We start from the raw sequence: 13,368 nt of genomic DNA, 5'->3' as shown, positions 1-13,368 counted from the left end.
TTCTCTCCTAGCCTTCTTCTCCATGTCATTTTACCTCTCTTCTGTGGTTAAACTTGGTTTGACTTTTCTAACTGAATGGTCAAGTAGCAAAGAGCTATGTCAGGTACAGTATTTATATTTAACATTTTAACAACATTGACAACTTTTAAAAATGTTATTATAAGGCAGTGGAAAAGCTGAGAAAAGACCTTGTAATAAAAGGTGATGCAATTACTAGCGCTAAGCTATAGAAAAGAAGAGTGTAAAAAAAAATTATTAAACATGAACAGATTGAAACAATAACATTATTCTACAAAAACAGGCAATGTCAATTAACTGAAGATTCAGAATTTGCAATGACTTTAAGTTCAAACCATATTGGCTGCAGCTTTTAATAGGAAGGTAAGCAACAGTTTGACACTACATTTTTGTATCTAACAGACATTTTTGTATCTATGATATTTTATTATTTTGTAAACCCATTATGGCTTCCTTCTGTTGTGGTATAAAATATGATCTATGGGAATCAAACAGAACTTTTTGCTCGTCTTCCTCTTCCCCACTCTCATGATCTGAGCTATCACTGTTACAAAACAATTTAAATTTAAGATAAATTGAAACAAGTGGTTTAGTACAGGTTTTCAAACAAGTATATCTAGGTCTAGAGTTTCCATTAAATATACATAAAATACCTTCTAATATCTCCTTCTGAGTCGTCACTATCCGATGGTTTATCTTCACTTTGGTTGGGTTCAGTGCTATTTGTTGGTGTTGGAAATCTAAAACATTGAAATACATTGGTTAAAGAGAATTGGTAAGCAATATTAAAAAATAAAAGGGTAAAAAGGAATTATACATCAGTAAAACCTAATATAAAGATAGCAATTTAATTAAATTAAATTACAACATCCTCCATTTACATACCTTGCAATGTTGTTTCTAGCCAAGGATACGCAACTAACAATTTTAATACTTGATATATCATCATCAAGTGATAAATAACTTTCTGTAGATGTTGATAACTGATCTTTGTCAAAAGATTTTACATGTGTAGTTTTTAAGTCCTCAGTTTTAGTTTCCAACAACTTTTGTAGCCGTTTTCTTTTAGGTCCCATAACTTCAGTCGATTCAAATTCACGTTTGTAAATTGGGTATTTTTGCACTGGTTTTACATCAACAGGGAAAGTATTGGAACTGTTTTCAATTTTTATATGTTTTGTATCTTTTCTACCTTTAACTTTAAAGCTGTTTTCTACAGGAAAACTTGTAGTTTGTTGTTCCATACTGTGGGGAATATTTGAAGTAGTTTGACTGTTTTTAATTTTTATATGTTTTGTGCTTTTTCTACTTTTAACTTTGGAGTGATTTAATTGCTCATTTATCCTATATGGTGCAATTCTTCTTCCTTTAGAATCCCAAGCTTGCTGTTCTGCAACATTAGATGCATCATATTCACACAAAAGTAAAGAAGCAGGGCTAAATATACAAGTCTTGCTGATTCTCAAATTTGAATAAATTATGGTTTGTATGTTGAAAGGTATGAAATATCTTTTAGAAATTTAACAAATAAGAACAAGCTTGCCTTTTTATATTGCAAGATCCGAATGACTGAAAATATTGGCCTTTACTTTGGGGCTTTTACACATAGTATAACATTATTAGCTCACCAAATAGCTTTTCATCTTGTTTGTTTTTCCAAAACACTGTCTGAAATTTTCTTCTTCTATAATACATAGGACCTGCATAATTTATTGTTTTAATGCATAAATCCATTATTTGTTGATAAAAATGACATTGATAATAATTTCTTACATTCAGCTAACTTTTCTTTAAATTGATCCACATGATCTTTGAGATGTTCAAGCATTATGTTATCCCCTTCACGTTCAAATCGTGTTGAGTGTCTATAGTGGCAGTTACTCCCAAGTGAACAACTTAAATCGAAATATAAAAACAGATTTAATATTTTCGGTAAGACTGTTTTTGTGTGTTGTTGGTTTATTTATCTTTTACTACTCTTTTAAACAGGATTCAAGAAAATACCTGTATTGAATTTTAAAATAGCCCACAACCTTTCTAACAAACAGTTTTAATAAAGTGGGAATGTCCATCTTCAAAACATCCTTTATATGATAGCACCGATCAACAGAATTCTGTAATAAATAAGAATTTTATTTTTTAAATAATGCTTATAAGTATAATGCTACTATAACAAATAATTTCAACTTTGATTTATCTTTTGCGGGGCAACGACAGTCATTATAATGCGGAGTTACACCAATAAAATTTTGCATGTTATTTTTTATACTTTGTTTTTGCAAGTAGTATAATAGGGTGGGGGGAAGATGGGACACCTTTGACACATAATAACCAAATATCCTGATCGTGTCCTAAACAATTAACAACGGTCTATGGGAGCCGTGAGGATGAAGTTTTATAAAAAAATCAGGCAATCATATATAAAAGCATGTGTAAACTACAGCGTCATTTCTAAATTTCCTTAAAGTTAGTCGTTGCGGATGCCGGCGCGCGTCTTACATTCCCCGTTAATTGCAATTTACATTCCTTGGTTTTCTTGTGTTTCGTCTGGCCATGCGCTCGTCTTTTTAGTTCATTTCAGTGTTAGCTGTGTAGCGGTAGGTTCTTATTCTTTGGTTGTTAGTCGTTTTAAGTTCTTATCTAACCGTTTTATCTTTTTATTTGAATAAGCCTCATAGCGTGCCAACTGTGTGGCTTCAGTATTTAAAAAACTCTTGCTGCAACAAATATTCCGTTCGTGTGTTGGATTTTCGTGCTGCTGCGGTGCCATAATTTATGTTCGCCCTACAGCTGCTTTCTAGAGTGCGTGCATGGGAATAAATGTTTTGGCGTGTTATTTTAATTTGAGGCTTTGGCTTGATGTAACTGCTTGTCGGTTACATTGTATTTTTTAAATAGCTGCGCTGTTAATTGTCGATTATTCGGGGTAGAAGTTAGTACGGAGGTTTCGGATCGACTTTTGCAGTTTACAGTTGGCGCTTTCGTTTGTTTGTTTACTTTAGTTTTGCGTATTTACGGTCTATATGGCGTTTCGGGGACCACGTGGTGTTTCTAGTGTAGGCGGTGACGTAGACATGTATCGAGAAGATGTCACGTGGGATATTGAACGAAGGATTCGCAGTGCGGGTGGTTTGAAGGCAAACGTCACAAAGTTGGAAGGCCAACTAGAACATCTCATGGAGGATCCATCCAATTACTATGAAGTGTTAGAGAAGAAGGCATTCTTTGATGCCGCTGCAGACAAGTGTACGGCGTATTATGATGAAACTGCAAGATTTGTGCCGAGAGGAGAAGAGTACGATTCGCTGCGAAAAGAAGCCAAAGCGAAATCCGATGATGTGCGTGGTAAACAGGTGCGCATGGAGAGAATCTGTACTTCCTATGTCACACGATGTGCAGGGTTGACTCCCCTTCCCCCTACTACATCTACGTCTCCGGCTAAAGCACCATCGGTTGCAAGCTCGAAGCGTTCTGGACGCGCCTCACTGCTTCACGAGGCGCAGCAGCTTGAAGAAGAAGCGAAGTTAGATTACGAGCGAGCGGAGCTCGATCTTCGAGAGAAAAGGTTGTCTATGGAGAGGGAAATGCTCAAAGCAAAAGTGTTGCGTAGACAGGCTGACGATGCTTCCGATGCAAGTAGTGTTTGCGATGTTGGGACCCGTCACGTAGAAACTTGGCTTCGGGAGAACCTTTCGAACGTTCCAGTCCAACACGATGTTCTAAGAGCGGCGAATGAGACACCACCAGGTATTGAATCTGAACAGGTCAGACACGCGGCACCACAAGATACCACACCTTCGACGAATAATGCGACGTTATCAACGTTGGTGGAGGCTATACAAGGTGTACAGGCGGTCATAAAGCAAGGTATCGTATTGACTCATGGTCGGCGTGAGAAGTTTGACGGCAGTCCACTTCACTACTTCGAGTTCATTAAGACGTTCGAGGAAACGGTGGCTCATCAGGTGAGAGAACCTGCGATGCAGTTGCGTCAGTTGATAAATTCCTGCGAGGGCAGAGCGCGAAAAATGATCCAGTCATGTTCTCTAATCACTCCAGCAGAACGTGGGCTCGAAGAAGCCCTGGACTTACTACGAAGTCGATTTGGTCAACGACATATGGTCGTTAGGGCTCACCTGGATACAATTACCAAAGGTCCGCAAGTGCGAGATACTGAGGATGGACTAAGCGATTTTCTAACATCTCTCGTCAACAGTCGCATAATTTTGACCGAGCATGGTTACGCAACTGATTTAGACACTTATCAGACAACTGAGGCTCTGTTCGAACGTTTACCGCGCCATCTTCAATCGCAACTGAACGACAGGCTGGCTGTTTATCTTAACGCTGGTGGGCAAGTGAAGTTTTCGCAAATCGAGCAATTCATCCGGGATAAAGTGAAATCCTCCACAAATGCTCTAGGAAGAGTCCTGTCTAAGGTACGTCCAAGAGTAGGCAATGCGGTCACACATACTGTGGTATCGGCTCCAGCGAAACCGTTGACTGTCGAGAAGCGAAAGATGGAAGTGAGGCAGCGCTGTCACTTCTGTGGTGACGATCATCAAAGCATGCGTTGTTCCGCATACCTGCAGCGAAGAACCAATGATCGTTGGGCCATGGTAGAGTCGAAGAAATTATGCTTTAACTGCTTGGGGAAAAGTCACACTGTGAGGAACTGCAATTGTCCTCAACGATGTTTCCGCTGTGGGGCCAGACATCATACTACGCTTCATCCAATGAGACGAGATAGTTCACCGATTCAACGCTTTCCTGGTAAGCAAGGGCAGATACGAAATCGACCTACAACTTCGTGCGTGGGTGAATTCATCCCTTCCACTCAAAGAGTTCGTCTCAAGGTAGTTCCAGTGTTCGTGTGGGGAGAAGACAAAGCCCATCCTCACAGGACTTATGCATTCCTTGACGAGGGTTCTGATAGCACTTATTGTACCACGAGTTTGATGCGACGTTTAGGTTTGCGCGGTTCGCCAGTACCTTTAGACGTAAAATGTTTGTTCGGTGGCGGTCGAGAGTTAAGTCGCTTAGTTTCGTTGTCTATTCGCGGTATATACGAAGATAGTGACGTGTTTATACCAAGTGTGTTCGCGGTATCGCAGCTGCCGTCATTAGAATCCAGCATTCCATGCAACGCGGTTGTCGACAGGTACGAGCATTTGAAAGGTCTGGAATTTCCTGATCCTGATCGTCGCGTGGAGTTGCTCATTGGGGCCGGTTGCAAATCCGCTCACTGTGTCGTTGAACAGCGGATAGGGAGAGACGATGAACCAAACGCCGTTCGAACCGTGTTAGGTTGGGCGCTCGTTGGTCCGGAGCGTTTCCTTCCTGCAGCAAGTACATCTGAGGCTCGTCACACCTACAATGCGTGTTGCACGATGGAGACGTTACATCAGCAAATGAAACAAATGTTCAATCAAGATTTTTCTGAATACAATGATCCAGCCCGCCCAATGTCCGTGGAAGATAAAAAAGCCCTTGAGAAGATGGAAGCTTCCGTTACGAAAGTTCGTGGTCACTACCAAGTCGCGTTACCTTGGAAGGACGAGGAACGGGTTTTACCTGATAGTCGGGAGATGGCGCTAAAGCGACTGATGAGTCTAAAGAAGAGGTTTGTTCGCGACCCGAGACTTCATCATATGTATAATTTGAAAATGAACGAGTACCTTTCAAGTGGGTATGCCGTTGTGGTACCCATGGATTGTGAGCGTGGGATTCCAGGGAGAACGTGGTACGTACCGCACCATGCAACAACGGGAAAATTCCGCATTGTGTTTGACTGCGCGGCGAAGTATCGAGGGACTTCACTGAATGAAAACCTGTTATCCGGGCCTGATCTAACAAACAGTATTGTTGGAACGTTGGTTCGCTTCAGGAAATACAAGATTGCATTCACAGGGGACATCAAGGCTATGTTCCACCAAGTGTACGTTGACTCCAACGATTGCGACGCATTTCGTTTCCTATGGTGGGAAAACGGGGATTACACGAAACAGCCGTTAACCTACCGTATGACTGTGCATATATTCGGTGCCACGTCTTCTCCGAGTTGTGCTTCATTTGCTCTGAGACGGACGGCGAAGGACAATATCCCCGGAGTGAGTGAAGAGGCTGTCGTATCAGTCATGAAAAATTTCTATGTGGACGATTTGCTGAAGTCTGTAGAAACTGAAGAACAGGCGCTTTCCTTAATTCACGAGTTGGACGAACTGTTATCAAGTGGAGGGTTCAAGCTAACGAAGTATTTGAGCAGCAGTCGGTACGTGATGGACAAGTTAAACCAAAGGGAGCTGTCGCCATGCTGGAAGACTTTAAACGTGGCCTGTCTACCGACAGACAAAACGCTTGGGATATTTTGGAACACCCAAACAGATGCGTTCGAGGTAAAGGTAAACGTGAAAGAGAAGCCGGCTACTCGAAGAGGCCTGCTTTCAATGGCAAGCCAGGTGTTTGATCCTCTTGGATTCGTTCAGCCATTCCTTCTTCCGGTGAAGAGAATTATGCAACAGCTATGCGAAGATGGAATAGGATGGGATCAGCCAATACCGCAACACCAAGAAGACAAGTGGTTCAAGTGGGTGCAAGACCTTAAAGATTTGGAATCAATCAGAGTTCCGAGGTGGTTGGGTCTGTCCAATACTAATCGGTCGGTTGAGCTACATTGTTTTTGCGACGCAAGCGAGTTAGGCTACGGCGCGGTTTGTTATGTCCGTGTTGTTTCCAATGCCGGTGATATTACTTGTTCGTTTGTTATGGGAAAGTCGCGCGTGGCTCCGCTGAAAGTTGTTACGATTCCGCGGTTGGAATTGTGTGCGTGCGTGGTCGGGGTAAAGCTGGTGAGACAAATTGTAGAGGAGTCTCAACACCAAGTCAACAGAATCATTTTATGGACAGACTCCACGTCTGCGTTACAATACATTTTCAATACTACGAGAAGATTTCAACGGTTCGTGGCTAATCGACTGAGCGTTATACATGAATTATCCGATTCGAAACAGTGGAGACATGTCGATTCAAAACGCAACCCGGCAGATGCAGCTTCTCGAGGATTAATGCCAGACAAAGCAACGGGGGAGCAAGTCAATGTGTGGATCAATGGGCCATCATTTTTGCACCAATCCGAAGATTCGTGGCCAGTTCGGCCTTCCTCGCTGCCAACAATTCCAGACTCTGATCCAGAAGTGAAAAAGGCAACGCAGAGTCACGCCGCCGTTATTTCAGTTACGACGCCATTGCTTAAGTTATTATCTCGGTTTTCATCGTTGACGCGTTTGCAGCGTTCGTTCGTTTGGCTCGCTCGTTTTAAGTTTTATTTAAGTCATAGGTTATGTCATGGTTTGTCGTCGGCCCACGAATGGTTAAGAGGTCCGTTGTCGGTTGATGAGTTGCGCGCCGCTACTATGGATATTGTTAAGTTGGTTCAGGCAGAAGCCTTTGTCGATGTTATGACGTCATTGGTCGATCATTCAGATTGCACAGCTGCCTTGCGAGCAGATTGTGGTAGGATTGCAATCGGTAGGGGGCGTCGTGTTTTGTTTAAGTTGCGTCCCATTTTGGTTAAAGGTATTTTGCGAGTTGGAGGACGCTTGTCGTATTCGTCGTTTGAAGAAGATACGAGACATCCTATTATTTTGCCGAGTCGTCACGCTGTTACGTCACTTGTTATTCATTTTTATCACGATATTGTTGGTCACTCCGGTCCGCAACATGTTTTGGCTGCTGTTCGAGAACGTTTTTGGATTGTGCGAGGGTTGTCTAGTGTTCGTTATTATTTAAAATCTTGTCGGTCATGTCGCTTTTGGAAAGCAAAAGTAGGCGAGCAGGTTATGGCACCATTACCGTCATGTCGATTAACGCCGGGCAATCCCGTCTTCACCCATTCTGGTGTTGACTACATGGGACCATTGATGGTGAAGATTGGCCGCAGCCATGTGAAGCGCTATGTATGCGTTTTCACCTGTTTGGCCTCACGTGCAGTACACCTCGAAGTTGCACATTCCCTGGATACGATGGCGTTCATTCATGCATTGCGTCGATTTCTTTGTCGACGTGGATTCGCTGTAAAGCACATGTACAGCGACAACGGTTTGAACTTCGTGGGAGCAGAAAAGGAATTAAGAACGAACATTCAAAATTGGAATGTCAGACAGATCGACCAATCACTATCGCAGCGAGGGATCCAGTGGCACTTCAATCCGCCCCATGCGAGTCATCAAGGAGGTGTATGGGAGCGGATGATTCGTTCGATAAGAAAGATACTGCGGCAACTGTCATGGGAGAGAACAATGAGCGATGATTCGTTACAAACCTACATGGCGGAGATAGAATACATTCTTAATAGCCGCCCGTTGACTGCGGTATCCGACGATCCAAGAGACCTCAACGCCCTGACACCCAATTCGATTCTAACGGGAGTTATCGCGTCATCGTACTCGCCCGGGGTGTTCATGAAAGGAGATGGCTACCGAAAATCCTGGAAGGCGGTGCAGTATCTCGCAGATAGATTCTGGGACCAATGGACGAAGTCATATCTCCCATTACTGCAGTTAAGACAGAAGTGGTTGCAGCCCGTGAAAAATTTCGCGGTTGGAGATATTGTTTTAATGGTGACCGAGGGGACGAAACGAGGGGAATGGCCGAAAGCTCGAGTGGTCGAAGTATTCCCCGATGGAGAAGGAGCTATTCGAAGAGTTAAAGTACGGACGGAGAAATCGATGTTCATTCGGGACATTCGCAAGCTTTGCTTGTTAGAGTCAGCGTGACTCAGGCGACGACGAGATTTGCTCGTTGTACGGACATTTTATGTACCACATTGTAATTGTATAAACGTTTTTTTTTTGTTTACACTATGTTTAAGTTCGCCCACCATCTGCACGACTAACAAACTGGTTAGGCTTTAATTCGGCGACGTGTAGCAAACCACCAATATGGCCCAGTCTGAATATCCTACGTTGACTTCAAAACAAATGGGGCAACGAATATCCTACATCCCGTCCACCGTTGACTTCAAAACAAATGGGGCAACGAATACGTTAGTAAGTGCAAAGCACTGCTATTTCAAGACATCTCAGCGAATTCCTCACCCGCTCGGTGACGCTGTCGTTATATTTATAGAAAATGAATGTGGACATGTCATTTTGGGGCCGGTGTGTAAACTACAGCGTCATTTCTAAATTTCCTTAAAGTTAGTCGTTGCGGATGCCGGCGCGCGTCTTACATTCCCCGTTAATTGCAATTTACATTCCTTGGTTTTCTTGTGTTTCGTCTGGCCATGCGCTCGTCTTTTTAGTTCATTTCAGTGTTAGCTGTGTAGCGGTAGGTTCTTATTCTTTGGTTGTTAGTCGTTTTAAGTTCTTATCTAACCGTTTTATCTTTTTATTTGAATAAGCCTCATAGCGTGCCAACTGTGTGGCTTCAGTATTTAAAAAACTCTTGCTGCAACAAATATTCCGTTCGTGTGTTGGATTTTCGTGCTGCTGCGGTGCCATAATTTATGTTCGCCCTACAGCTGCTTTCTAGAGTGCGTGCATGGGAATAAATGTTTTGGCGTGTTATTTTAATTTGAGGCTTTGGCTTGATGTAACTGCTTGTCGGTTACAGCATGCATTTTGAAATTACCACAGAAAGAAAATATGACGTTTCAGGAACATTAAGTGATGGAATCGCACCAATTTTAAGCATTTTTGCCTTGCCTTTAACAATAAGGTCTTCTGGTTTGAAGTGGGCGTCACAAATATTTGCCCTAAAGTAAAGGAGTATAGTAATTAACTAGTGTAACAAATGCTCATCATTAAAATGTTTATTTAATAGGCTACAATATTGTAAGCATTTGTAAAAAGCATTTAATTGGCATGTGTATAATACTTCAGTAATTGATATGTGCTAGAAGATTTTAAAAGAATCGTAGTATTTTTTGTTGGGGATTTTATCATTTTTCAGTATAAGACAATTTAGTATGTGGACTTCTAAGGACACGCATGCCAAACTGGTAGCAGCTACCAGCCTTGAACCTGTAACATCTGGGTTAGAGGCAGGTGCTGCACATTGTGTGCTAAAAAGGAATTGGGTAATAAATACAAACAACAAAAATAAAGGAAACGATCAATTCCTTGTGTGGTGTTTTATAATTTACTTACGTTTCCTTTACAAACTGTAGTCTTAATATGTCATTATTATTCTTTACAGACTTCAAAAAGTTTTGGAGGACTTGTCGGTGCTGTTTCTCTTTCTCTGAGCGGGCCAGCTCTGGTCTCCTCACATGGAAATATGACCTTTGATTTCGTTTCAACTTCTGATGATCCCTACATCCAGGCACCGAACAATGTTTTCCCATCTGATAAAAATTTAAAACGTTAATCTACTGTATTATAAAATGATAAATACCTCCAATTCTATTGAAGTGCAAGATAATTAAAATTTGATTTATCATATTTTTTGTTTTGTTTTGTGGATTATTTAAAGTCGTTTACGTATGGAATTGTGCCAGAAAGCATTGCACGGTTAATGCTACAAAACTAACTATCAAAAGCATAAAGTTTTTTATTTAAAATGTACAATTTATTGCTTGGGAAGTTATAACATGGCTGTTCGGTTTAAAGGCTTTCTATACACTCAGCGTGGACCGTGGCAGTTACAAGATACACCGTGTGCGACGGAGTTCTAGTTGTTGTTGATTGTTTTGTGTCCATTTTATGTGCAACAATAGTTAAAAATAACAGTATTTAGCTTACCTTGTATCGCGATTCTGTAATCTTTAGTGAATTATTATGATATTGACAATATCATCATTGCAGTTAAAAGAATCTGTTCTACAGTTAGTAAAGCGGAACGAAACTTATAGGCTATCTATGGTGTTGTTGTATTTTCGTTTATAAGTTGTCTATGATAGAAAGCGTCACGTCGCGATGGGAACGCAAGGCCAAGGTAATGTGACATGCGTGCTCTCGAAAATCTATTTTATCATGAGTTTATGCATTTAAATTAAGCAATATTCGTTTATCCATTTTATTAGTTCTGCCTTTTTCGTGTTTAAATTTGGTGTGTTTTAAAAATGCAGTACCACCGAAATTAACGGTGTCAAAGTAAAATACTGTTTTTTTTCAACAAAAGAATTAATTTGGGTGTTTCATTTTAAACAGGGAGGTTAAGGGTGACTTCAAACCCTGCAAATTATTCCCTGGGTCATCTACACCCAACAAAAACTAAGTCACATAACAGGATCCCATTGTCAATGAGAAAAAATGAAAGTCTTAAGGTATTATGGTATTATTAGTAGCTACATACAGACAGACTGCTGGTATTATCATCGCTCCTTATATTATAATATTACACATAAATATTTTAAAAAAAATTAAATGACTTTGTATGACACCTTTTCTTTATAGCGTGTTTGAACAACTGTCATTTTGCTGTTGATTCCTTTCTCTACATTGTTTAAATAGTTTATTCTTCAATCTTCATTAGTGTTTTAAAAAAAATAAAATAAAAAATATAGTAAGGTGGGGAACACAGTAAACCGTTAACACGTAGATACCGTTTTATAATTCTTCGAATGGTCTTTGTTTTCTACCAAACGGGATGAGAAAATAGAATGAATAGGTGTCCCATCTTTCCCAACCCACTATATATTTTGTTCTTCTCAGCATCCAGACCTGACTAAAGGACAGAAGCAATACTTATGGAGTATTTGCTCAATCTACAGTACAGCTCAGATGAAACAGCTGCTACAAGATCAGTTTGTTAACCAGCTTTATTATGAAATGAAAAAAGGTATTAAAAGGGTATTAAAACGTAGTGTAATTTTCACGTTTTGCTTTACCTATTTTGGAGTATTCTGGTCAAAGTAGCTGCTGATATAATTTATTTTTAAATCTTAGGAATTATATATAACTGATTTTTATAAACGTTCATCTAAATGAAAGACCGTTTGTGTAAACCTTTTTTTTTTCAGGGATTATTCGCTCAGTAGATTGGTACAAATACTTGGATTATATTTCGGATCCAAGTAAAAGAAAGCAACAGTTTAACAGCCTTTCATCTAGAAGTTGGAGAGCACCCAGGGATAAATATATGTTCCGGTATTACCGTGAGCATCCTGTTGATCTACCAACACCAAGCTTACCCGGTTTTGTGGATAACGAAGTTAAGCATTGGAGCAGGTATGAGGACAGTGTGGCAGAATTAGGCCCTTACCTCAATTATTATGTTCATTTTGGCACAACAGTTTTAAATAACTCCTTTTTTTATTATCAGCGCAGAAAAAAATGGTTAAGGTAATTCTTTTATTGCTTCTTTTTGTTTTTAATTTCATTCTTATTAGGTAAAGTCTTATGTCTTACTCAATAGGCCATTTGTGACTTTTGCTATGTTGTAATTGTAAACCTCACTTCTGTTTTCCGGCATTCAAGTTTAAGGGATTTGGCATAAATTTAATTCACTCTATATTCAAAATTCTTTTACTTTGGTTAAATTTTTATTCAATGTAATTTTTTATTAACTTTTTTAATTTTGATTTCAGAACACCAAAACCACCTCAGCGGCCAATTCATTACGTAACAAGAAGACGAAGGAAACAATGTAAGATTCATTAATTTACCCTTACGTGATTAACCATGAACAAAAACTTCTTTTTGCAGTAGAAGCAGGAGACACAGTGAGATTTCCATCTGGAAAAGACACGCATGATCTTCCATCCAGACCGCACACAGTTCTTGGGTATGTTTCTCCCAACATCTAACAGCGGCGTTGTGGTTAACGGGCTAGCTCTGGCCTAAATCTAAAGCATAACACCCAGATTAAAACTTAAAATAAAACCGTCAAGTCGTTTTCCAGGTATGCTGCTCCTTCACCAAAATATGTGACTTCACCAACTGAAATATCTTCATATTCGAACACATTCACTGGGAGTGGATCATCCTCGAATGGGGGAAGTGAGATCATCCTGGGATCAAGTAACAGGAAGCAGGGAGAAGGATTGACTCGTCCAAAATCTCGGATCGGATCTTCCCAAAGAAGAATGATTAATTTGTAGTTAAATAGTTTTGATTTTGCAAAATTTAGTTTGTTTTTTACCTTTTGTGTGCTGTAGTTTCTATATAGTAGGTGGGGTAAGATATCTATGTTTTCATTATTTTTATAGTTCCATTTGGCCGTAGACAAAGAATATTTACGAAATTGTAATATTATTGCATCCTCATGACTGTAAAAGAGGTTTGTTTATTGTTAAAAATAGAATAATGGAATATGAGATATTTTTAACAGTATCCATCTTACCCCACAGTACTATACTAATTATGTAGCTTTTTCTAAGTTTCTTATATACCATATATCTGCATAGTT

General features: G+C 40.1%; 2 protein-coding genes across 2 annotated transcripts; one reads left to right on the top strand and one right to left on the bottom strand.

Annotated features, from left to right (window-relative positions):
• Window positions 1–99: 99 nt before the first annotated feature.
• Window positions 100–10,892, bottom strand: LOC149736650 (uncharacterized). The gene is made up of 9 exons (XM_089877319.1): window positions 10,761–10,892; window positions 10,167–10,363; window positions 9,649–9,772; window positions 2,023–2,132; window positions 1,792–1,913; window positions 1,647–1,718; window positions 904–1,408; window positions 672–758; window positions 100–562 (listed from the first exon to the last, which is right to left on the bottom strand). The coding sequence occupies exons 2-9, from the start codon at window positions 10,361–10,363 to the stop codon at window positions 433–435; spliced, it is 1,347 nt and encodes a 448-aa protein (XP_089733445.1). The 5' UTR covers window positions 10,761–10,892; the 3' UTR covers window positions 100–432.
• On the top strand, window positions 10,826–13,084 carry LOC149736649 (uncharacterized). Its single transcript, XM_089877345.1, has 7 exons — window positions 10,826–10,953; window positions 11,169–11,284; window positions 11,673–11,799; window positions 11,981–12,188; window positions 12,548–12,606; window positions 12,666–12,744; window positions 12,862–13,084. The coding sequence occupies exons 1-7, from the start codon at window positions 10,935–10,937 to the stop codon at window positions 13,058–13,060; spliced, it is 807 nt and encodes a 268-aa protein (XP_089733471.1). The 5' UTR covers window positions 10,826–10,934; the 3' UTR covers window positions 13,061–13,084.
• The last annotated feature ends 284 nt before the right edge of the window (window positions 13,085–13,368 follow it).

This window comes from Ciona robusta, chromosome 4 (assembly GCF_009617815.1).
Source record: "Ciona robusta chromosome 4, ASM961781v2".
Classification (NCBI taxonomy): Eukaryota; Metazoa; Chordata; class Ascidiacea; order Phlebobranchia; family Cionidae; genus Ciona; species Ciona robusta.
Note: the sequence above shows the minus strand (reverse complement) of the source record. Positions and strands in the feature narration are given on the sequence as shown.

Bases quoted from the DNA above. Each gene is read 5' to 3' on its own strand.
- LOC149736650 (XM_089877319.1), bottom strand. From the start codon at position 10,363: ATGGGAAAACATTGTTCGGTGCCTGGATGTAGGGATCATCAGAAGTTG. The intron at 2,133-9,648 runs GTAATTTCAAAA...TATTTATTACAG, and splicing joins CGTCATATTTTCTTTCTGTG to AATTCTGTTGATCGGTGCTA. The intron at 759-903 runs GTATGTAAATGG...TCAATGTTTTAG, and splicing joins GCTAGAAACAACATTGCAAG to ATTTCCAACACCAACAAATA.
- LOC149736649 (XM_089877345.1), top strand. The intron at 11,800-11,980 runs GTATTAAAAGGG...TTTTTTTTTCAG, and splicing joins TTATTATGAAATGAAAAAAG to GGATTATTCGCTCAGTAGAT. The intron at 12,189-12,547 runs GTATGAGGACAG...TTTTGATTTCAG, and splicing joins GAAGTTAAGCATTGGAGCAG to AACACCAAAACCACCTCAGC.